The sequence below is a fragment of the Cynocephalus volans genome, chromosome 8, assembly GCF_027409185.1.
Source record: "Cynocephalus volans isolate mCynVol1 chromosome 8, mCynVol1.pri, whole genome shotgun sequence".
NCBI classification, from domain to species: Eukaryota; Metazoa; Chordata; class Mammalia; order Dermoptera; family Cynocephalidae; genus Cynocephalus; species Cynocephalus volans.
The window spans coordinates 122,661,240-122,686,255 of record NC_084467.1 but is presented as its reverse complement, the minus strand read 5'-3'; the positions used below and the strand labels follow the sequence as shown (position 1 = coordinate 122,686,255).

The 25,016-nt window shown below is 44.9% G+C and overlaps 1 protein-coding gene across 1 annotated transcript in view; it reads left to right on the top strand.

The window, feature by feature from the left end:
- Positions 1-24,496, top strand: part of LMX1A (LIM homeobox transcription factor 1 alpha) — a 143,006-nt gene extending 118,510 nt beyond the window's left edge. The window contains exons 4-8 of the mRNA XM_063106805.1: positions 14,867-15,039; positions 18,563-18,640; positions 20,058-20,127; positions 22,254-22,424; positions 24,336-24,496. Coding sequence (XP_062962875.1) covers positions 14,867-15,039; positions 18,563-18,640; positions 20,058-20,127; positions 22,254-22,424; positions 24,336-24,496 — 653 coding nt within the window. The remainder of the gene's footprint in view (positions 1-14,866; positions 15,040-18,562; positions 18,641-20,057; positions 20,128-22,253; positions 22,425-24,335) is intronic.
- Positions 24,497-25,016: the final 520 nt, after the last annotated feature.

Sequence of the window (25,016 nt, the reverse complement as noted above, 5' to 3'; positions counted from 1 at the left end):
AAATTATCATAATAAAATTAAAATAATAAAGAATCATTATGGAAACAGTATAAACTCAGAGATTTCTGTTCACCATCGTAAATGCCTTCTCTGAAGATTACTGTCTTAGTCCACTTGGGCTGCTATAACAAATACCATAGGCTGGGTGACTTATAAACAACAGACATTTATTTCTCACAGTTCTGGAGGGTGAAAGTCTGAGATTAGGGTGTCAGCACGGTTAGGTTCTGGCGAGGACCCTCTTCTGGGCTTTCAGGCTGCTGACTTCATTGTGTCCTCACATGGTGGAAAGAGAGCAAGAGGCCTGGGGTCCCTTTAAAAGGGCAATAATCCCTTCATAAGGGCTCCACTCTCATGACCTGAGTACCTTCAAGGGCCAAATACTATCCCATTGGGGTTTCAGATTTCAACATATGAATTTGGGGTGGGGGGCACAAACATTCAGTCCATAACAGTCTCAGTCAGTATTTCTCAATGTGAGCACTACTGACATTTTTTAGTGAGAGAATTTGCTATTTTGCATCTATGGCTCCCATCCACTAACAGCCAGAAAAAGAGCCCTCGTAAATTGGCAAATGCCCCTAGGGCGACAGAACTTTCCTGACTGACAACCAGTGGTCAATTTAGTGATCACAACCAGACACCAGATTTGCTAATATTCCCCCTTTTCATTTACAAACATAGAAGATTGTGTTGAAAGGAATCTAAGATGTTGTCTATCACAATTCCCTCATTTTGTATTTGAGGAAATTGAGGGTAAGTGCCTCAGCCAAGACCACATTGTAGTAACTGGTGGAAGTGCATTTCATACCAGGCTTTCCCCCACCCACTGCAGAGCTCTTCTGCTGCCTCCTTGGTTGTCATATAAACATGGCCAAAGAGATATTTGGGAACATGCGAAGGAGTTGTGACTAACAATGGAAATGATTGGGAAAGCCATCTATAACTTCTACTGATGGATGCCCTCCCCCAGTTCCTGACCCTTGGGTTTTCTAGAATGACCAGTCCCTTAAAAAGTTTATCTGGTTTAAGAGGACTTGGGTGCCTAAAGCAGAGCTGATGCTGTATTTCATATTCTACAATTTTGATTGCATTTTAATATATCCAAAGTTGATAAATGACTCACAGTTGAGATGATGAGAAAGCATTGTATCAAAGTTTAAGTGGCCACATTTCTTTTCTTTCTTTCTTGGTGGTCCATAAAATAATGACATGTTTTACTATTAAAGGTAGTTTATATCTGATGAAATATGATAGATCATTTCCAGAACAAGCTGCAGAGATCAATTCAATTTTAACTACTCCTAGAGGTGATACACTTTGTGGCAAACCGAATCTTTTCAATTGTTTGGTCTGTACACAGCACATCAGTACACATATTGGAGATAAATTGAAGAGAGGCTCTGTGAGCAAAAATGATAAAATGTCCAGTTTCTCTCTCCAATCTCTGGATAAGTTTTCTTTAAAGTCCCGTCTGGACTCCAGTTTTTGTCTGTGGCCTCTTGGATCTGGCCATGGTGCTGACTGCTCATAGAACTTTAGTACTTACTACATTTTTGACCTAAAGTCAAACTCCTGGGGTAAATGTTGGCCATGTTTCATTACCTAACTGCTATTAAGCCTTACCAAGCTGATTCCAAGGAAAATACAAAAGTAAGTGAGAAGATGATTGTAGCTAACTTAGTTTTCAATATGGCTAATAAAATGGAGTGTGTGGAGATGCTTACCTGGCAAATGAATGGACAATCTCCAAACCTGTGATATCCCCTGACACTGTCAAGAACTGAATCAGGGTTCAACCTGAAGAAGAGAAGCAACTGTCAACATGTAGAACAGAGAGAGTTTAATACGGAGAATTGATTATGCAGCTAATGAGATTGTTGAGATGCAAACAGATCAGGATGATAAGAGTCTACAAATTAGCAACAAAGGGAAGCTGCTACCACCTCTAAGCTGAGGGACAGAGAGAAGAGGTGATATGACTGCTGTGGACATCTGATAGATGCTGAAGCTGCAGTGGGCCTGTCAGGTTGGCGCCATGGAGGAGATGCAACAGCTGCTGGAGACACCACCCAAGGTGGAGGGAGGTCAAGGAAATACCTTGGTTTCTCCCTTTCCTCTGACTTCCTTGTAAATGCCTGTCATTGCCTGACCCCAAACAGATGGAGCAGCCTGCAAGGGTCAGCCCCAAGTAACAGAAGGGAGACAAAGGGAAGGCAAGGAATATATTCAAGAACCAAAGAATAGCACTTAACCTAGGAAACCCATAAAACAGACGAGGAAGAAAACTAGAGGCATTTAAAATGGTGGAGAGAAAATTAAAACATCAGTATTTGTTCAGAAAAGTTGGAGCCTTCATTTTCAGTGAGTAGACAGCAGGCCTCCCAGAGTTGCTTAGACAGGGAGCAAAGTATAGAAGAAAGCCCTGAACCAGGGAAGTAAGGGACAGAGACTGGGATTCTACTCCTATCTCTTCCACTGACTAGCTATAGCCTCCCTTCATATTTAAAATAAATCTGAAGTCCCTGTCATGGTCTCTGTGCCCTGCCATGGTCTGGCACCTGCCCCCTCATCTTATCTTGTCCCCTTCTCCTCTTCGGGCTATACCCCCGCTGTAATAACTGAGTACACCAGGCTCACTCCTGTTCCTTCTGCCTGGGGCGTTCTTCCCTGAGCTCCTCACTTGGTCCCCTCTTTCTTGTCACCTTCAAGTGTCACTTTTCTAGCAGTCTCTTGACCTCTGAGAGGCCTGATCATTCTGTATAAAATTGTATCTGTTATCACTGATTTCTCCATCAAAATCACCCTATTTTCATTCTTTGCTTATCCCTTTTCATTATTTAAATTGTATTTAGATTCTAAAGTGATCTAGTTCATTCTTTACTTATTTGATATGTCTTCCCCCAAGGAAGGTAAGTTCTACAAGAGAAAGGGATCTCATCTGTTTTATTCATTACTGTATTCCCAGAACCTAGGACAAGTCACTGCACCATTGTTTGGGTAAGTAAATGTTTGCTGATGGCATGAATAAAAGAGTCTCTTTACATGGTATTGTAATTATCTGCTTGTGTGACTGTCTCCCTAGCTTGTGACTAAAGTTTTGTTTTCCCTCTTTCCCTCCTTCCTTTTTAAAAGTAAAAAAAAATAAAAAATAAAAAACTTTTGGTCATTTCTCAAATAAATAAGACACTCTTGGGTAGGGTATATGATATTACTTCATGATTCTGTAGTTGCAACTAACAATGTTAATGCTTTGAATTTCTTGAATGCTTATTGTGCCAGTACAGGAAACTGGGATTTGGAGAAATTAAGTAATCTGTCCCCCACAAAGCCAGCAGTGAACCCAGGTCTCTTTGAAGTCCTAGACTGCTCTTCAACTTTTCACTCTGCTGGCTCTGCATTTTAGAAAACAGAAACACAAGCCTCTTCTTGGTCAGCTCTGCTTACCACTCCTTTACTGTCCATGCTCCTGTCCACTCTCTCATGCTAGAATATTCTTGCTTCCTCCTTTATTTCAAAATTATTTTCATTTAATCCTTCCTACTCTTTCTACAGGTGTTCTTGAGAAAGCCTGCCCTGATCCCCTGTGCCCACAGCAGTTCCCCTCCATTGTATTCCCCCAACAACCTGTACTTTATCAAAACACTTCTCATCCTGTTATGTAAAAGCCTGCTAATCTGTCATACATTCCACTAGGCTGCAATTCTTTGAGGTAGGGACTCTGTCTTGTTCATGGATGTATATTAGGCACTTTGCAAAATAAATACTTTTAGATGAATACATGAATGATGGACATATGATGACCCTCTGTATATTGAAGAATATTTATTTATCCCTGAAGATTAAGCATCTGTAAAACTAAAAACTCCTTCAATAGGAAAGTAAAATTCAACTTTGCAGAAGACTGGTCTATGCACAACTTCTCAGGTGCACATCCATTACATAGACTAAGGCATAGGATATAAAGAGTAGCTATGTTAACTTAAAACCCAATAGCAAGGTTAAGTGCAGCACCTCCTCAGCAGCTGCTGTTATAGCCCATTAGTCACTCACATGTTCCTGAGGTTCAGCTATATGCACAATGGCAAGTTATTTCTCCTTTGCCAAGCTTCCTGATAATCTCTTGCTCCAGGTCTCACTGGCATTAGTGGGGATGAAACAGCTGACTGTGAGGTAGGACTCATTTAAACGCTTGATCTAGGACACTACGCTAAACAGACACATTTGATGACATTTGTGTTCTGTGAGAGCTGCACAGCTCTGAAGTCATCCACAGCACAGCTGTGGAGTCTTGCAAACAGAAGGGCTGCTCAGCACTTTGCCTCGATCCTGGAAGAGGTGATAATGAATAGAGGTGGAAGAGAGCAACTTGAGCATGAAGGTAGAGGACAGGTAAATCACGGTGCAGGTCCTTTCAGGGGTTCGCTGCTCTTTACCAGCCCAGCTATTCATGGCTCTGGTTTTTAGCAGCCATCACATTTGACAAAGAGGAGGTAGAACTGACCCCCGCCTGGTAGCGTACTTCATGACAATGCATACCAATGGCCAGGCCTGTTTGTGTCAATCTTAGGTCACCATAAACTCATCCTCACCTTTACCTCCAGTCATACCATTATTTTTACAGAGGAAAACACTGATTTTTTTTTAACACAGTTTGTTCTTCCCTAGTTATCAAAATTAGCAGGAATCACTCTGAAGATTTGGTTGAAATAGTTGAAAAGGTATGAAGGTCTCTGTCGACTGAAAGTGCGAATATGTTATGGTCATTTGTACTTCTTCAGAAACTCCTATCAGACCTCCATATGTGTGTGTGTGTGTGTGTGTGTGTGTGTGTGTGTGTGTGTGTACAGGGCTGGGGGTGGGGAAAGGAAGAGGGAGGTACATTCTAGATCAGTGGTTCTCAAAGTGTGGTTTCTGGACCAGCAGCATCAGCATTACATGGGATATAGAAATGGAAAGTCACGGACCCCCTTCCAGACCTACTGAATCAGGAACTGTGGGGCTGGGCCCAGCAATCTGTGTTTTTAACTAGCCCTCTAGGTGATTCTGAGACATATTCAAGTTGAGAACCACTGCTTTGGGGTCTAGACTATAATTACAGTGGTCTTAGGTTCAGAGTAACTGTATTTTTCCTCTAACCCCCATCTCAACAATAAACTATACACTTCACAAGTAATGACAGGATTGGAAAGAAGAGTGTTTAGTGTTAGAAATTCAAGGCTACCTAATTACACTAAGTGTTGGTGATGGTGCTGTTAGCAATGATTTCATCTACATCAAGATCATCTTGGGACATCCAATTTCACTGCAGGGTCATAATCATAAATACTCTCCAAATGGCCGTAATGGAGTTCACTGCACACAGTTAGACTCAGTCTATGGTTAACTTAGGGAATGCTTTCCTCACCTAACCTTGTGCTCTCACCCATGAAGCACTGTGACTAGGGGAGTAGCAGCTGAAGATCTCTCGGTCACGAGGGGCTGCCCAGCCTGCCAGGGCTGAGGCCTCCTGGCCAAGCACTGCCCTCCCTCCTGCACGCTGTTCTTGGAGACTGTGTGCTCCAGCGACGGGAGGGCTGCCTGGATGACAGATCGTACCATTGTCCCTGCCCTGCAGTGTTGTCCTCCCTCTCTGCTCCGTTTCTATTTTCTTCTCTTTAGTCTTTCTCCTTCTGCTATCTATCCCTAATTATCCTAATTTTGGGTTTCTCTTTTTTGTGACCTGTTTTCCTGTCCTTCTGTTGAAACGTAACTGGATGGGTGCTAATGAAACAGTGAGATCCATATCAACATGAGAGAGAAATTTAGGTTGTAGTTCAAGGGAAATCAGTTTCATCCCAGCTGAGCCCTAGCCATAGAGGTAGCTAATAATTCTTCTATAATTTCTACAACCACAGGAAGTTTATTGGTGTTGGTGAACAAACTTGGAAAAATGGAAAGACAGGACTCTACAGTGTGCTTGTTTGTGCTTTATCAGTATGACCTTTGACTTATTTCTGTTAATTCTGCATCAGTTGAATATGAACTATTTAACAGTTAATTATTAATTTCTTGAGTGCTTAGTATGGTGTTATGTTTTAGAAGATACAAAGGTGATTTAGATTGTATCTCTGTTTTCTAGAAGCTTATTCTAGCTATATAGAAGATACACAAAATTATAATGATGATGATAATTGGCCAGCATTTATTAAGTTCTTACCATGAGCTATGAAGACAACTTGTTTCATTTGATTCTTATAATTATCCTGTTCAACCCCATTTTATAGATGGGGACACCTAGACTTAATGCAGAGGGAGCTTGGCCAAGATCACTAACTAGTAAATAATGTGAAATATTTGGGTCCAAAGCACTGCTCTTAACCACTCTGCTATACTGCCTCTAAAAGTTAGGCAAAACAGAATCTTTATATTAGTCTAGTACACTATTTTTTTCAAGTTCACACTTAGAGCATAGTTGGAGAATAATGTAAGACAGTGTATGAAATTGTCTTCTAATTTGAATATACTTGAGTAACTAAAATGTTTGAGATAGACAAGCATGTGGTCTGGGCATGTGGAAAGGGAAGAAATCAACCTGGAGAGGAGTTAAGGAAGGCTTCAAGGAGAAGATGGGTTTGTACCTTTTTGTTGGCACAGAATTATGGAAGCTTTCCTTACTCACCTCTGTCATTTTTTAGTCCGTTGCTCTATTTTCTTTTCTTCCCAGCATTTAACATTGTCAAAGACTAAATTATGTTTTTCTTTATTTATTCACTGTCTTCTCCTACTAGAGGCAGGAAGGTAGAGGCTTTATCCATCTTGTCTATTCCTCCTTATCTTGGGTCCAAGCCAATGGCTGCACATAGTAGGCACACTTAAGATGGAGTTGTTAAATGGTGGGGATTTTCCCTATGAGCAGTTTGAGTTTCATAGACAGTGGAGATATGTAGTAAGCTCATTGACACTCAAGAGGCATAATTAAAAATATTTAAAGTACCTTACATTTTTATTACAATATTTTTTCAAAGTGCTTTTACCTACTCCATCTGTTTTGAGTTCATAACAATCCTATCAAGGTCGCTTGACAAGTCTTTAATATGATTTTACAAATTAGGAAGGTAGGGCTCAGAGTAGTTAGGTCATTTGCCATAGGTCACACAGCTGGTCAGTAGTAGAGGTAAGAACAAAGTTTAGGTGTCTGACCCCACTTTTCCATGCTCTTTTGAGATAGCCTGTCAGTGGTTTGTGCAATGGACTGGAGTCTAAAGGCACAGACCTGGCTGGGTATTGGCCTTGGCTTACCTCTCCAAACTAGCAGAGGGTCCAATTGGAACCAGGGCGTCTTGGCCAAGGGCTCAAGCAGTCTCATCAGCTGTGGTCATCCAGGCAACCTCCCTCTATAATTGAGTCCACAGTGAATTTGACCAGGGAGGATTCACTTCTGCAGTGAGAGCATTTAGAGCATTAGCCAACTCACTCCAACTCCCCAGCCACCTAGAGGATTGTGGTCCTGGTCTTTTTTAGTTTGGAGGAATAATTAACCCTTTGTCTTCCAAACCTGCCTAGAAACAATTTAATTTTCTCAGATAATTTATCCTCCTGAAGACTAGTAATTAATGCACAAAAATTTGACTACTCCAAAGAGAGATGATATTTGATCCATTTAAGTCAGTTCTCAGATCGACCAACAACTTTATTAATATGAGCCTAGTACAATGCCATCCACAGAATACTCCTAGTCTACTGAGCCATTGGGCAGCAGGATTAATCAGCTTTTATTTTGACTGAATCCGGAGCTCCAAATGTCTGAATTAACTTGTTATGAGCTTCAGTCTCCCTCTCAAAGTCTAGCTAAATCAAAACAGTACAAATTATGGTTTTCATTTAGTGTATTTATCCACGCTTGAGTTGAATATAATGATGTTGGTGTAGCAGGAATCTTCTGATGTTCTGATGGTCAGTATTTCCAGTGTATGACAAATCTATGCATGGGTATGTCCAGGATTTACAGCTGTGCTTATCATTTAGATTGCAAGTAGCCATGTTTTTATTAGATAGAAAAGTGGAAGAGATGGAAAAATTCAGAGAGGGAAAGATGCAGAGTGTGTGTGTGTGTGTGTGTGTGTGTGTGTGTGTGTGTGTGTGTGTGTGAGAGGTGGGATAGGTGTTAGCATGAGACTTATTCAAATGTGAAAAGGCCTGAAACTGATGTAAATCAATAGTAATTCTGCCAATCAGTACCAATACTGTCCTGTTTCCCTACATACTTCCCAAGCACAAGGTCTCCCTTCATGAGCACACCCAGTGAAGGAAAGCAAGATGAGAGGCCTCGAGGCTGTGGCGTTTGCCAGCGCTCACAGAGTGGACACACAGCTCCCCTTTGGGGCCTGCCTGGGCCTAGGTGTCTGAGCTAGAATGCCCTGCCCCTCCCTTCCCCCTGCCTGGCACAGACACTCCCATCTGCAGGGGATATCTCTGAACAAAGGTGTCTTTCTTGGGACACTTTACCTATGGCCTGAATCAGGAGTGCTGCTTGGCCTCTGTCCTGCTCCTGAAATGCTTAGTACACTGTGATTAGAGATCTTTCCTGAGCTTGTGCTGGTGGGGATTGCTGTGGCAGGGCAGGATCCTGAGGGGAGGGAGCAGAAAGGGGGCTTGGAAGGGGGGGGTGCGGTGGGGGGTGAAGAGGTGGAGAGGGAAATATGGAAATTCAGAATAAGGTCTGTCTGTTTTGGACTGAGAAGAATGGCTTTTCCAGCAGGAGCTCAGAGTCATTCCACCTGCCCCAGAAAGCCTTCCCTTCAAGCGTTCCTTTCCTCACTCTTTAATAACAATAATGCTGCCTGCAGTTAAATAGCACCTGATATTTTGCAAGCACCAGGTATCCTTGGATCTTCACAACAACCTTGTGAGGCAGGTCAGGCAGGCAGAGGGGGCGTGGGGGTAGGAAGAAGAGCATCCTGGCTGTGTGCCCTTGGGCAAGAGGTCATCTCCCCACCTGCCTGGTCCTTGGTTTACTCACCTGTAAAAAAAGGTTAACTATGCATTTCCTGCCTCATAAGATGTAGTAGAAACAGTGAAACAATGCAAATGTAATATGATACCTTGTCAAGTATTAGGTATGAATAGAATTGTTTATATCATCTTGTAGATGAAGACATTGAGTCTCAGAGATGTCAGTAGTTTTATCCAAGGGTATATAACTTAGCAGAAGAATTAACACTAGAATCCAGGTCTCCCATTTTGTGGTCAAAGTTACTTTCTTCCACTCCACATGCTCTTCTGATGCAAGAGTGATCTTTCAGTGGTCTATGGGAGACAAAGTATTCGTATTTTTCCCACACTTGAGCCAGATACGTGCAGGTGACTGTCATTTGCTTATGCCTGATTTGCTTGTTAAATAGCTTGTTTCCCTCCTCCCTGCAGGGGGTTCTCTGGTCCTGGGCTTGGAAGTAGACAAGTTTTGCATGAAACCTAGCCCTGCCACTTAGGCCCTGTGTATGCTGGGGCAGGTTCCCAAACCTCTCTGATGCTGCATTTATTTCTTAGGAGGAGAGTTATGATGTACCCTGGACACAAGGCCTGTCACAGAACTGGTACTAGGGACGTGGGCATTTTTAAACTTGTTTTTCAGGGCCCCTGTCTAATGCTGGGACCTGAGAGACTTCCTCAGCCCAATTTCAAAGTGGATGTGTGGCCAGGTGTTGTCACTCACACATGAGCACAGAAATTCAGGGACTGATGTCGGTGCTCTGGGACCATGCCATGTAGCTCCTGCCACAGAACCCCACCCCAATCCTCATCATGGCTGATGACACTGGCTCTGGGACATCCCTCTAGTTAGCCCCAAGTGGTGTTTCCACCCTGTGTTTCTTCCTCCCCTGAGATGTGCACCCTCTGCTTGAGGCCCAGAGGCTCCCCTACTCATCTCTGCACAGGCTCTCTCACCTTCCCTGTGGTCCCAGGCAGGCTGAGCCTTTCTTTGGAACACCTGCTTCCTTCCCCTCTGGCTTTCCAAATCCACTCCTCCTTTACCAGTGAGCTTCCTTAGTTCACAAACTTCTCTGGCTAATTGACACTCCTTTCTAAATGCTCACATTTTTATTCCCAGTTTTTACCATGCCTGAAGAACTTAACCACATACTGTTTAATATTCTCTATTGTCTCCTAGAAGTTAACTCTCTAACTTGAGTTTCTGTTCCTTAAGAGCAAGGGGTTTTTCTTTTTACCCCCTCACAGGACACAGAACAGTGCTGAGTGTATAGTGGCATGCAAGGAGAGTTTATATTTGGGGAGCCCCCCTTCCCAGGTTATACCTTGTTTCTGTGCCATTAAATGTTCTGTTCTCTTGGCATAAAATGCCCTATCTCTCCATTTGTGCCTGGAAACTTCTGTTCATCTTTTATCTCATTTATTTTCATCTCAGGTGACACCTGCACTGTGCAGCCTTCCCCTGTCCCCTCTTCCAGCTCCTCTGAGCAGAGTTATCACTATTTTGGTACTGGATCTTTTTCCTCTACTAAGCTGAGTTCTCTGGCAGAGCAGACGCTGAATATTCATCATCCCTCGTCCCGGTATTGTCCATGCACAGTGCCTCACACAAGAGCCCACAGCAAATGCTTATCGAGGCCATGATTAAATGAACAAGTTCTAAGTCAAATCTTTCACCAGAACCTGTTTCTTGGTCTAAGTTGAGACCTCCTTAAAGAACTATGTGTAGGATAGTTTCTAAACAGTAGCTGCGTGGACTTTGGTTTTCTGAAAAACCACACTTATTGCCTCTTGGATTTTAAATGCTGCTTTGAGTTGTACACATCTCTGGAAGAATGGAATTCCAATCCTGCAATGCAGGGCAGTGGCTGAAATAGCTTCCTATATATCCTGTCTTCATAAATTCCTCCCTGATTTCTTTCTTTCCTCCCTCCCCCCATAACAAACCCCAGACCCTTCCTCCACTCCCCCAATCTGAAAGACATTTACGAGGCTCATCACTGGGGAAGCATCTGAGGCCTGTTCCTGCCTCTCCCTCCCCTGGCATGAGGGTCTCTCTTCTTCCCTCCTTCACCCTTGCCTCCCGGGCCAAGCTCAGATATCTCTCACCCTGTTTATGGGCCGTTGGGATTTTTCCAATAACCTGAAATGAATCTCTGAGGCCCCACAGGTAGTGCAGCTTTGTCTCCGAGTCGTAAACCATGGCTGGGTCTTTTATCTGCAATTGCTTATGTCATAAGTGAGTGGGAGGACCAGCAAAGAGAGAACAACAGCCCTGACCCATTCCAGATTGTTTTTTTTTTTTTTTTTTCTTTACAAGAAAGGGGAAAGAAAGGCCCTGAGAAACATGTTCAAACTTTGTGCCAAGCAAATTCATTTCACTCTGGTAGGCTGTGCGTGGAGACTTAATCTCTGGACTTCCCCACTAGGAGTCAGATTTATGCTGCGCTTGTGTCTAAATGGCCTCCAGGGATGTTGACATTTGTTGCTGGAGAACAGCGAGTGGTGTTCCTTTCATCTCCGCTGAGGGGTGTCAGCTTAAATTATGAGGGATCGCTCCAGTCTGCATCTGGGTGTGGGAGTCTCTGGCAACAGAGAGAGGCCGCCTCTCCCTCCACTCCCCTCCTGTGCTGTCTTAAGGTTTTTCTTCATCTTCTGGTTTCCAGTACTCCTGCTGATTCTGGGAGAAATCTCCTGGCTCTTTCAGAGTTTTCCTTTTTCTTGGACAAATCCAGTAGGGTGTATTTTGGGAACTGCATAAATTCATGAAGAAGTTGGGATCTGAGACAGGCAGGTCTGCCCTTGTTGAAAGAGAAGTCAGAGCCTCAGTGAACATCACCACAGCAGCTTGGCAATTCCCCAAGGAAGCCAAAGGACACCGTTATGCCTATAATATTTACAACACAGTAGACAGAAACTGGGCGATGGGTAGTGATGGTCCACATTCCTGTTGGCAGCTGGGTTGTGGCATCTGTCTGTCCTTTGAGAGGTGCCAAAAGGCCCCTCCATCCCTCTGTCTTCAGACTCACACTCAGATCTTCCAGGACACCTGAAATTCCACATTGGTGACTGTTTAGGTAAAGGCATTTCTTATTAAGTGTATACGTTATTAACTGTGGGAGAGAACACATCAAACCATGCTAACCATTAACCCCATGGTGTGTCACATGAGCAGTGCTTCCTGCCCCCAGAGTCAGAGCCCAAAAGAATGGGACATGGCATGTGTAAGTTTTGATGGTGAACAAGAGGTCAGGAGAGGTCTCGGGCAGGGGTCAGCAAGCCATGGTATGCAGGCCAAGTCTGGCCTGGTTCCTGTTTTTGGAACAGTGTTGTTGGAGCACAGCCACACCCATTCAGTGTCCAGGGCTGCCTTCGTGCTGCAGCAGCAGAGCTGAGTAGCTGTGACGAAGACCACCAGGCCACAAAGACTAAACTATTTACTCTCTGGCATTTTACAGAGAAAGTTTGTAGACTCCTGTTCTAGAGCACGAAGTGCTTCTCAGAAGGCAAAATGGGGGACCTGAAGCTACAGAAGAGAGAATGAGGTATTTCACAGCAGAAAGGAGGAATCAGAGGGAGAAAAGAGACCACAAAACAGTAGAAACACTCCAGAGACAACCATTACTGCTACTGCCACCTCCCTTTCTCTTTCTCTTTTTCTCTTTCCCCTCCTCCTCCTCCTCTACCTCTGTAAACAAATATGTTTTCCTCTCTTTCTCCTTACAGGGGTGTGGAGAGAAGGAATGAGAAGCCACCTCTCTGCATCCTCCAAAAGTGGGCACCAAGGGCTAGCCTAAGAGCTGGTTCTCTCCGCCCTCTTCTCTGTTATTTCATGATGGGAAACGTGCATGTGTCCTAGGCAAGGCTGAGGACAGTGACAGCAGCAGGAAGACCCCAGAGGCCCTCAGCCATCCTGCCTCTGGGGTTTTGAACAAACTTCCTTCTGGAACCAAACCCCACTTCCCTCTCTCTGTCCTTCTCACAAGCACTGACACACTCACATTCCACACAACTGACTGTTGGCTAGGGCCATGTATGCAGGAAGAGAGGAATGAAAGCTTGCAGTATAAAACCTCAACTCAGACCCCCATTCAGTATGAGACTATTATTTAAGAAAACATGTGTCTAGGACCAAGAATACATCTTTTATGTGGAAATCATAAGAATAATAATGTTTATTGTTATTTATTGAGCACCAGTCACTTGTGGATGACAAATCCTCCACAGCAAGGTATGACCAAGATTGGCTCACTGCATTAGCCCCGGGACTCCAAGTTGAAGATGCCAGAGGAGACAGCCCTTGTCATGAGGATTCTTGCTTGAACTCTTTTCTTTAATCTTTGGGTTTTTAAATTTGTACCATTGAGAGGGATGAGGCAGAGGGAGAACACATCTTTTTCACAACATCCATTAAGAGCCACCTGTGTACCATGGCCAAGTTAGTTGCTTTGCACATAACAGCACTACTTCTGTGACACCAGCTGGGTGGATATTATTGTCATCAGTATGCAAATGAGGGAACAGAGGCTCAGCAACATGACATAACTTGCGTGGGGTCGTACTTAAACCAGAGGGCAGAACTGGGGCAGAAACCTAGCTCTGCTTACATTAGTCCCTTTTCAATTATATTGAAAGGGTAGTGTCCTCAAGGAACTTACAATTTAGTATTCATTCCCTTTATGTTCAAACTGTATGTTTAAATGTTTGTAGAAAGAAAAAATCAAAATATTTTTTCAGTTAAAATAAGGTTTTTGGATCTGGCAGAGCCCAAAATTAGAACTCAGCTGATTGTCTATGCTAAAATTGCATATGCAAATGAGCATCCTACACAGAAGAGGGCAGAAAAAAGATGTGTTGCCCACGTGCAGTAGGTCCCCTCATCCTGGCTTTCTGGAAGTGGCCAGCAGGAACTGGAGCAGGGGAAAGCCCTTGGGGCAAAGGTTTTCCCTGGAGGAAGGAGGACGGCTGAGCTCTGTGAGGAACCAGAAATAAGTAAGGTTCTTGTTAGGATAATTTGGGCACAAAACCTATGGCTTCTAGTGCCAAAAGCAGAAAGAAGTCTCTTTCACACGGTGTTTCCCAGACCACAGAAGCACCTTCTCAGAAGTGTGAAGTCTGAGGGATGAAAGAGGGAGCCTGGGAGAGACTGTGACATGTACTAGAGGCTTCCTTTCCTTTCAAAGTTACCCCTGAATTGCTCACTGCATATAGAGTTGAAGTACTTCACATAGTTATACAGCTACTTTGGTAGAATTATTTATTTTATAAGCAAGCAATTTTGGCTAATTATTAGTGCTATCTGTCCATTCTCAGTTATGTGTACCAATAGGCAATCTAATGTTGTTTCTGTACGGCCTTTTAAATGGTAATATTTTCTAGCTCCTGGCAGTATCTAGAACTTCAGACATAGTGTCTAGGAAGTTATATATAACTTCTTCAGCTCTAGTCTTGAAAAATGATATCTGAGAAATAATATTAGTAACTAACACTTATTATATGCTAAGCAGCATTCTGAGTGCCTTTTAAGTATAAACTCATTTAATCCTCACAACCCCGGTGAAGTAGATTCTCTGATGTCATGATTTTGTAGATAAGGAAATACAGTCATAGAGTTGAGTGACTCACCCAAGGCCACGCAGCGGGTAACTGTGGAGCCAGGGCATCATACTGTGCTAAAGCTCTGAGCAGTGATGGCAGACTTTCTGGTTCCTGACTCTGGGTTTCGAGTATTTTTCTTAGCTCCTGGAAGCTTTCAAATCAATACCACATAGGTTATTGCATTCACACATAAAGCCACCCTGGGGATGTGGACCTGAGCACTTTGTTATGGAATAACATACATCTCCAGTCAGTGGCTTTCAACAGGACTCACAACATTGTTTTCTGCTTCCTTTAGGCAAAAGTGATGATGAAGAAAGCCTCTGCAAGTCAGCCCACGGGACAGGGAAAGGAGCTGCTGAGGATGGCAAGGACCACAAGCGCCCCAAACGACCCCGAACCATCTTGACAACCCAACAGAGGAGAGCATTCAAGGCCTCATTTGAAGTGTCCTCCAAGCCCTGCAGGAAGGTACAGGACAGAGAAAGGAGGAAAGGGAACTGGGCCCCAGCCCTCTGTGTGCACCTGGACTCCTCTGGGGTGTCATTGGGTACTTGGGGGTCAGAGCAGTGGGGAAGGCTGTTCAGACAGAGCCTGTGCAGGTGGACATGCGCCCTATTGGAGACTCCAGGGACCATTCAGCTATGACCAGGGAGGTAGCAGAATCTCCCCGTGCTTGCAGACATGCATACCTACTCCAAATGGCCCTGGCTCACACCTTTCATTCCATGGAAAGCAATGGGATTAACAATAACAACAGGTACCAGTTGTGGTATAGACCAAGATGCCCTAACAAAGAGTGTAAAAACACACTGGTTTGCAGTGTATATTCTTTTGTGACCTGCCTTGTTCGACTTCGTGTGGTGATGTGGGGATTCATCCATGTTGCAGTTCATTCCTTCTTGTTGAATGGAATTCTGCTGTGTGGATGTGTATGTGTGTGGATGTGTATGTGTGTGGGTGTGTGTGTGGATGTGTGTGTGTGGATGAGTGTGTGCGTGGATGTGTGCGTGTGTGTGTGCGTGGATGCGTGTGTGCGTGGATACATGTGTGCGTGGATGCGTCAACGTGTGTGTGGATGTGTGTGTGTGGATGAGTGTGTGCGTGTGTATGTGTGTGTGGATGTGTGTGCGTGGGCGGGCATGCACGTGTGTGTGTGTACGTGTGTGTGGATGTGGATATGTGTGGATGTGGATGTGTGTGTATGTGTGTGTGTGGGCGGGTGTGCGCGTGTGTGTGTGTGTGCGTGTGTGTGGATGTGTATGTGTGTGGATGTGTGTGTGGGCGGGTGTGCGTGTGGGTGTGTGTGTGTGCGTGTGTGTGGATGTGTATGTGTGTGGATGTGTATAGATGTATGCGTGCGTGTGCGTGTGTGCATGCGTGTGTGCGTGCGTGGATGTGTGTGTGCGGATGTGTGTGTGTGGATGTGTGTGTGTGGATGAGTGTGTGCGCGTGTGTGTGTGGATGTGTGTGTGCGCGCGTGTGTGGATGTGTGTGTGCGTGTGTGTGTGTGCGTGTGTGTGGATGTGCATGTGTGTGGATGTGTATGTGTGTGGATGTGTATGTGTGTGGATGTGTATGTGTATAGATGTGTGTATGTGTGTGGATGTGTGTGTGTGTGAATGTGTTCGTCTGTCCATTCACCTGTAGATGAGTTTGGGTTGTATCCAGTTTGGGGCTGTTACAAACAGGGCTGCTGTGAACATTCATGTAAAAAAAATCTGGTGACTTAATGAGATAGGAGGTTATCTTTCTCTGATGTCACGGTCCAGAAGTGAGCAAGCCAAGACTGGTGGGGCAGCCCTGTTATTCATCACATGGGTCTGAGGGGCTGCTCCATTGTCACCATTTTTCCAGCCACGAGGGTGGAGGAAGAGGAAGTGGAGGGTGAGCAGCTGCCTTTTTAAGGACATTCCCAGGGGTTGTTTGCATCACTTTCACTCATATGTATTGGCCAAAATTTGGTCCTATGGTCACATTTCCTACAAGGAACCTGAGAAATGAGTCTATCTGTGTGACCATGTGCCCTGCTAAAGCTTAAGGAGTCAATTGCTGATAGGAGGGAGGAGAGAATAGATGTTGGGGACAACTGGCAGTCTCTGCCTCAAATAGCTGAGCCCATTTATTGAGTACTTGCATTTATTGACTGCCTGCTATATGCTGAGTACTGACTTTTACACAATAAAAAGAAAACATTTTTTTATTGAAATTCATAAAAGAAATACATTTTAAAAAATTGTGCCATTGTTTTTCCTGCATCTGTATCTGTATTAGTCAGCTTTTGCTGTGATAAAAAAGAAACCAAAGTCTTAGTGGCTCCCAACAAACATTTCGTTCCTGCCCCTCGGCTGTAGGTTGGCTGTGGCCCAGCTGGGCTCAGGTCTAGGCCTGCTCCACCTGTCTCTCATTCGAGGGTCCAGGCTGACAGAGCAGCACCCTCCTGTGGCACGTTGTTCTCATGAGGGTGGCAGAAAGCAAGAGGCCAAGTCAAAGCGAAGGCCATTGAAAACCTCTTGCTGGATGTCACACGCACCACATCCACTCACATTCCACACACCAGAGCAAGTCATGCAGCTCAGCCCAATGTGGATACAGCAGTGAAGCATACACCCCCATGGGGCAGGGGAGGGAAGGATGGGCATTTGCTGAACAGTCTCACAGTTGACCACAACTTCTGACCTTTGAGAAGATTCAGCTACAGAACTCTTCTTTCCCCTGCAGGGCAAGCACTGGTAGAAAGTTAAATACCTGCAAAGGAGGCTTGCACAAGTCAGAGCATAACCTTCCTCCTTCATTTGCTTATTCTACATGTCCTGAACTCCCAGTCTCTCTACGGCCTTGTGTTGGGTGCTTGTCCCCAGGTAGCCTCCAGGCCACCAGCGAGGAGGAGATGCATGCACACATACTGCAACACTGGGGAGAGAGTTCTGAGGACCCTAACAGAGGAGCAGCTGGGAGCCACAGGGAAGGGAAGGGTCATGTCTGTCTGGGGAGTCAGGCAAGGCTTTGTGAAACAGGTGGCCTTTGAGCTGGGCCTCTGAAGAATGGATAGAATTTCAGCAGGTGGAGGTGGGGCCCCTGTGTATGCTCCTGTTCTAGTTGTCTTAGCAGAAGGATATGCTTTAAAAACCTTGTCTAATTACTCCACTTCTAAGCCTCAGCCCAGGTAGCATGAGAAAGGTGAATTACTTTCCAAGGCCTCTGATTTGCTCTACTCATGTATTTATTCAATGAGCTCCTTCAATCCCATCTCTTCTCTAGAATTGAACCAAGAGGGAGCAGTGTCTCTCAGGCTCACTCTGATAATCTATCTGTGGTTCTGGCCTCTTCTGTTCTCCACCTTGCTAGCTCCTTGCCCTGTGCCCGCATGGTGGGCAGATGTTTAAACACATCTCCATTATCTAGATCCCGGTCGTCCTGACTTTTCTTGGCCCCAGTGCATGTGCATGGCTCAGACTTGTCTACCTGGCTCTTCCAGAGTACACATGGCTCTCATCTTATTTTCTTTGGGCAGGGCTCAAACAGTGAATATGAATATTCATGAAACACTCTAAGTCACCTAGAGCTAGGAGGGACAAAACCATAAATTTAGGTCAATGAACTTAGGCAGGAGGAGAGAACAAGAGAAAACCATTTATTTTTGCAAAGTGATTTTTACCTTCCTTCTCCTTAAGTAGGTTAATGTGTATGCATGGTTAACAGCCAAAGCACCACAATAGACCTAACTAATGTCTAAGAACCATTTGGAGGGCTAATTTCCAAACTGTGAGAAACCCAGAAACGCCTCTTGGGAATGCCCATCTAAACTAATAATTATTCCTTTGTTTACTTGGTGAAGGACTCTCTCTCTACCTGGAGGGAAGCATGTTAAACACTAGCTGGCTTCTATATAAGATGCGGCCTGTTGGCTTCCATACATGCTACATAGGAAATGTTCTGCCTCCTACCCTGAGATCCCAATGCTTCTATATTTCTAATGTTCAAATTTTTCAAGGTGAGGGAGACTTTGGCTGCAGAAACAGGGCTGAGCGTCCGTGTTGTCCAGGTGTGGTTCCAGAACCAGAGAGCCAAGGTAATCTGCTCCCTACTTTTGTCTGTCTCTGTGTTGCTGGTTTCCTGAAATAATAGCAGCAGGACATTGTACTTGCAGCCAGGTTTTCTAACCTTAACTCATTGGATTGAGTAGCTCTTTTGATTCAAAAATTCTGTTATCAACAATCATTTCAGCCGCAGCAGCCCTACAGAAGGAGAGATACAAGGCGTTTGTTCCAGTGAAATGGCTTTAATTTTCCTAGTAGCCATGATTATGAACTGGCCAGCTGTCTGTCCAAATAAATGTCTTTCTAAGTCGTTTGGTAAAAACATGTTCTTTAATTCACATTGATCTAACCCAAATACCAAAGTTCTCTAAAAATTTCAAAGTGAAGCTGAGGTAGCACACATATGACTGGTCTAAGACAACATTATGTCATGGTAGAATTACTTCCCTCTTCCAGTGCCCACCCCTCACTAATACAGGCCCAAACCATCGTACTGTCCTCTGGATCCTATCAAGGTCTGTATTCCCCGTTGCAGTCTGGTCTTTGTTTTAGACCTTTTACTCATTTATTTTCTTACTAAAAATATGTGTGTCCTGTGGCCCATTTCTCTAGGGCCCTGTCTCGTTATTTGATCATGATTGGTTAAGGTGGCATTTTCCTGACTGAATTCCTCAGAACAGGGCTGGTGATATGTTACCCATCAGAAAAAGACTCCACGGTGCAATGAGTTTGATCGGCTCTCTAGCCTGTGGATCCATAAAGCAGAAGATCACACTTAAAGCTCTGGGAAATCTTGCAGTACAGAAACTTTTTTTACATCTAGTGTTCCCCTCCACCACACACACACACACACACACACACACACACACACATTCAAAGTGTATGTTAACATCTCATGGAACCCTAATCCATGGAACACAGTTTGAGAAACACTGGGTTAAAATGTTCCCTCAAGGAAGTCTGTGTGTTAACAGGGTGCTTTGGGAGACAAGCTCTTCACCCAGGGGCAGGCATCTCTGGTGGACGTCTCAAACATGAGGACAGCACAAGGGGAAGGAGGGTCAATAGCCGCCAGCAGCCCATTGCCCTACGCATCTAGCCTGGGCTGCAGACCCCACAGCCACACTCACCACCACCCGTAAACGGTCACACCTAAGCATCAAGTTTTATTTGTGGAGGGGAGATTCCTGTTCCTGCTGTGACAACTGTGCCCTTGCCTCTCCCCTGCCGTCTTCCCACTGCTACAAAGTGGAAAGCCCTCAGCTGCCAGGCGTCTCACTGGGGACGCCATTCTTCATGCGTGGCTCCTTTGCTGGGTAAAAGCGAGAGAAGCGGTTCCTCTGCTTTACCCAGGCCTGCTCAGGGGAGGGCTCACTTCTGGTTCCCCCTACCCACGGGAGCCTGCGGCAGGTCCCCTGACTTCTAATCCTGTGGTCCTCTCCTCATCAGATGAAGAAGCTGGCCAGGCGGCAGCAGCAGCAGCAGCAAGACCAGCAGAACAGCCAGAGGCTGAGTTCTGGTAAGCCCGCTGCCCCTCGCTGGAGTTCAGGCCTCTCCTACACAGGTCTCCAGCCACCCGGCTCTTTGAATGACTTTCCAGGCTCAGCGAAGCCCAGTTTACAACTGTTTGAGAGAGAGACCTTCAAGTGAGGACTGAGCGATGAAGATCTTGTGAAAGAGTTGAGGGCACCTGGGCTGCACACCTAGATCTGCTGATAGGAGGTGGCACAAACCTTGTCCAAAGCCCTCTTGCCCAGAGCCTGCACAGTGTCCGGAGACTATGTCAGTACCATGTGCAGAGTCAGACGTGTCGTTTCTCATCTTCTTTTAGGCTCAGCAGTTTAATAGAAGACACCACTGTGACTTATTCCTTCCCAATATAATGCAAAAGAGTAAAAATAATGATAGTGAAACAATGATCCCCTCCTTTCTTGAGCACTTTTATAGACCACACATGCTGACTTGATCTTACAGCGCCCACTCCCTAAGGTGAGCAGAGAAGTTATTACTATCCCCATCTCACAGACACACAAACAAAGGCTCTGTGAGATCGGACGTGGTCCTAGACCACTAAGGGATGGAGCTGGGGCTAGAGCCCATTTCTCTGATTCTATGTTCCATTCACCCCTACCTGGAGGTACCCTTCATTTGCCTTTTTTTTTTTTTTTGATGGGGTGGCATGAGGATTGGTGAGGGGGTGAAGAGGGACAGATGTGGGAGCCTTCAAAGAAATTAAAAATAAAAAAAGAAATCAAGAACCAATATATTGGAACTATGTTGTTCTTTTTTATTTTTATTTTTTTGCGACGGGCTGGTATGGGCATCTGAACCCTTGACCTTGGTGTTACTAACACCATGCTCTAACCAAGTGAGCTAACCAACCAGCCCAAACAACAATGTCATTCTTAAAGGAACATGGTCCCCAACTTAGCCATCTGGGAGAGTTCCTTGAATGGCTGTACCTTAGAGCAGGGCTTCCCACACTTTAATGTGCACATAAACCACCTGGGATCTCATAAAGTGCAGATTCTGATTCATAAGGTCTGGGTGGGCCCTGAAAGCCTGCATTTTTAACAAGCTCCCAGGTGGTGGTCTTGCTTCTGGTCTGTGGACCACCCTTTGAAGGCTGTGGAATGTGATGTTGGCTCTCAGGCTCCTCCACAGAGCCCCTTGTCCTTAGGTGGACCCTGCCTTGTGTGTGACACCTGGGCTAGGCTCAATCCAGAATTTGACTCTTGCAGCCAAGAGTTCCCTTATCTTCTTTGCTTCTAGGCTTAATAGGGAGAGAAGAAATGAAATAGGAGCGTGGGTGCTGGGAAGGGTGGAGAAGCAAGCTGAGCAGGAGCCTCAGTTCTGCTCTCAGCTCCACCCCCAGTGCTGTGTGGCCTGGGACCCACTTTCAATCTTCCTGGGGTCGTACTGCCTGCTAGCTCTACTCACAGGGCCCTTGTGAAGCTCGAAGAGGGTCATGGCTATGAGGGGCTTTAGTAGGAACCATGTGAGCTGACTCCATGTAGGCCAACAAGCTCAAAGGCATCATGAGAACACAAACTCATAGTGCTTGGGACTTTGTTTAAAGAATTACAAGGGTAGCTCCTAGGGTGGATTTAAGAAAGCAGAGGCTGGTGGAGAATAGAGTCTCTGAGAGTTGATGGAGCCATGTTCAGAGAACCACAGCAAGACGTGGAGGTAGGAACTGAGTCCTCCTTTTCTTATACAATTCTATACACAAGTGTAGCAAGTTGTAATCCCAAAGCACATACACACAGTCTCATGGAATCTTCATATCAGCCCTGCAAGGTCAGCTGGGCCAGTGTCGTGATTCTCACTTGACAGACTTATAGTGGGTTATCCCCAGAAGGATTTTTAGAGTCATCCTTTCCAGTTGCTGCCATACCTGAGTATGGCATCAAACCCTTTGTTTCCATGGTATAGTTGAAGGATGCTCTCAAAGTCCAGCTGCCCAACCCCCACCCCATCCCTGTCCTCCAAGGTGATCCCTGATGGTCTTTGGTAGGGCACAGGCTGGGAACCACTGATGTCCACTCATCCCATCCCATCTTACAAATGAGGAAACCAGGACCCAGGGAGGTACCCTGCTGGGCTGCACATTGAGAATGACCTGCCTTCTTCTTTGTCCCACAGCTCAGACAAATGGTGGTGGGAATGCTGGCATGGAAGGGATCATGAACCCCTACACGGCATTGCCCACCCCGCAGCAACTCCTGGCCATCGAGCAGAGTGTCTACAGCTCCGATCCTTTCCGACAGGGCCTCACCCCACCCCAGATGCCTGGAGACCACATGCACCCCTATGGTAAGAGGGCCTCAAGCCCACAGGGCCCTCTCATGCCTTGCTTGCTTGGGTTTCTCCTGCCCTCCCAAACACATTGGCGCAGTTTCTATGTGCCCACTGAAGCTCCAAAGCATAATAAATGCCTCACAAAATGCTGCTAGAATCACCTGACCAGTGGCTACAGAAGAAAGACCCACGTGCATATTCATTAGTAATGTTTTTGTGCATTCTCGTTTTTAAGCTGCTGCTTTGTTAGTTTAAATAGGAGGTTGTGCTTTCACTGACAACCTGCTTGTTGTTATGGAATTCCAAGAATCTTGCGTTTCATGCCAGATACCACTCTTAACATATTTGCAAACAATATCAGTGCTGACATAGGCAAGAAGGCCTTAATTAAGCAAACATTTACCTAAAGAAAGAAAATGTATGAAAGCACAGAAAACAAATTTTTCTAATTGGACTGTTCTACTGTGGGTGCTCTAATTTAATTCCTGAAACAGAAACTGACTTGTAAAGTGGAAAGTATCTCCCCTATACTGGTGGTTAAGTTAAATGCTGAATGTGTGGATAGCTGAGCCTCCCCAACTTGCCCAGCTTGCTAATGGACAACAGCTGGGGGCCTGGAGACCCTGGTGGGGTGGGGTAAGCTCTGGAGTGGAAGGCTCAAGTTCAACCTCAGCGCCAAGTATAGGTCACAACATATATATATAGAGGAGGTCAGTGGTGGATGCAATGCATCAATCCATATTGTGTGATCCATCATCAATTACTCTGATAGCTAAAAATAAAGTTTAATTCAGCAAGCCTTCAAATGATTAGCATCAAAGACATAAGCCTCTGATCACAGATTTTGTCAAACAACTTCTGTTTTGCCCTCATTAAAAAAACATACTACTTATTATAAAATCACCCCTACCTTCCCATGTCATACATTCACAAACACTTATTAAGATCTGGCCCTTTATAGGACCATCACCGGCTGACCTCAGTTATTCATGCATTTGTAGAGATATATGTGCATGTTGCAGTGATGGCCGTCGTCTTTGCCTCCTGAGAATACACTTGTCGCATCTGTCACATTCTTTACTCCATAGCTATGGGAAAACAGAGCAAATGAATTTTTTGCAAATTCTTAAGTTTACAGAGTCTCAGGGGTCTTGTTATATACAGGATTCCTGTGGTGAGTCCTTTATTAAAAGGAATAATCATAGCCCCACGACAAGTTATGTAAACTCCAGTTTTCACCTTTCCCATTTACTTGAAGTGGAGGTAAAACCCACTGGGTTCAGATTGCAGTGGTCCCTCAGCTGTTCCACAGTGTTCCCTACTGGCATCTCTATCAAGGGTGTAAATTAGTTGAGGGTTAGCAGTTAACCTTCCTTTCTTTTGTGGTACAAATTTGTGGAAACAGCAGGCACTCAGTATGCCGTTGCTGTTCGAAAGGACAAATGTCATCGTGGGAAGTTTCCTTAGCCTCACTTGAAGAGCTGACTTTTTTTATTTTTTATACCATCCCTCCTTTAAGAACTATTTTGAAGGCTCAAGTCCTGCAGGAGCCCTGCCCCCTTCTCCCTAGCCTCTGGTAACGTGTCCTGCCTACTCCCCACACTCCTTGTCTAGACACTCTGAGGTTTGCTCATGCTGTACTCAGTTTAGCACTTTGTTGTATTCCTAATTCATGTTGTTTTCAGTTGTTACACTTTGGACACAAGCCCCTTAAAGAGATGATAGACCTTTTGTGGGTGGGGATTATGTCCCCTCCTGCTTTTCTCTGTAGTTCTCCCCTACTCCCACCTTTTCTTCAACACCCACTGGAAAGTTTCACCTGGGGGATGTGCTGAAGAAACATTTGTTGATTTCAGCTGGATTTCCTAGCAGTGAAGTGAGTCTCTTCTTCCAGACCCTCATGCCAGTGTTTCATCTCCATTTCAGGTGCTGAGCCCCTTTTCCATGACCTGGATAGCGATGACACCTCTCTCAGTAACCTGGGTGACTGTTTTCTAGCAACCTCAGAAGCCGGGCCCCTGCAGTCCAGAGTGGGAAACCCCATTGACCACCTGTACTCCATGCAAAATTCTTACTTCACCTCTTGAGTCTTCCCCTAGAGTTCTGTGGCTAGGCTCCCATATGGAACAACCGTATTATGTGAGGGGTCACTGGCTTTAGGATGGGAGGCCAGGGAAGAGGTGGGTTGGGGAGGGAGTTTTGTTGGGGATGCTGTTGTATAATGATATGGTGTAGCTCAGCATTTCCAAAGACCGAATACATTATGGATTGCATAGTTTAATGTTTCTGATGAGTCTTAGCATTAGATATGAAGATGTGTTTATCGTTAAGGACAGGGACTTTTAATATAGACATTCTCATGCAAACTAGATACCTAGGGACTCCTAACAACTTCCCACCGTTTTGGGGAAGCTCTTTTCAAGAGGTGCATATGTCTATCCATCTATACAACCATAGACAGACAGATAGATGTGTGTGTGACTGTGTAACCTTTCATACTTTATCATCAAAGTTTATTCCTAATTATAACAGACACCAACTGTACAGCAAAAGTAACTTTATTTTCAGTGTGAACTATATTTAAGGAAATGCTTGATGAACTTAAGT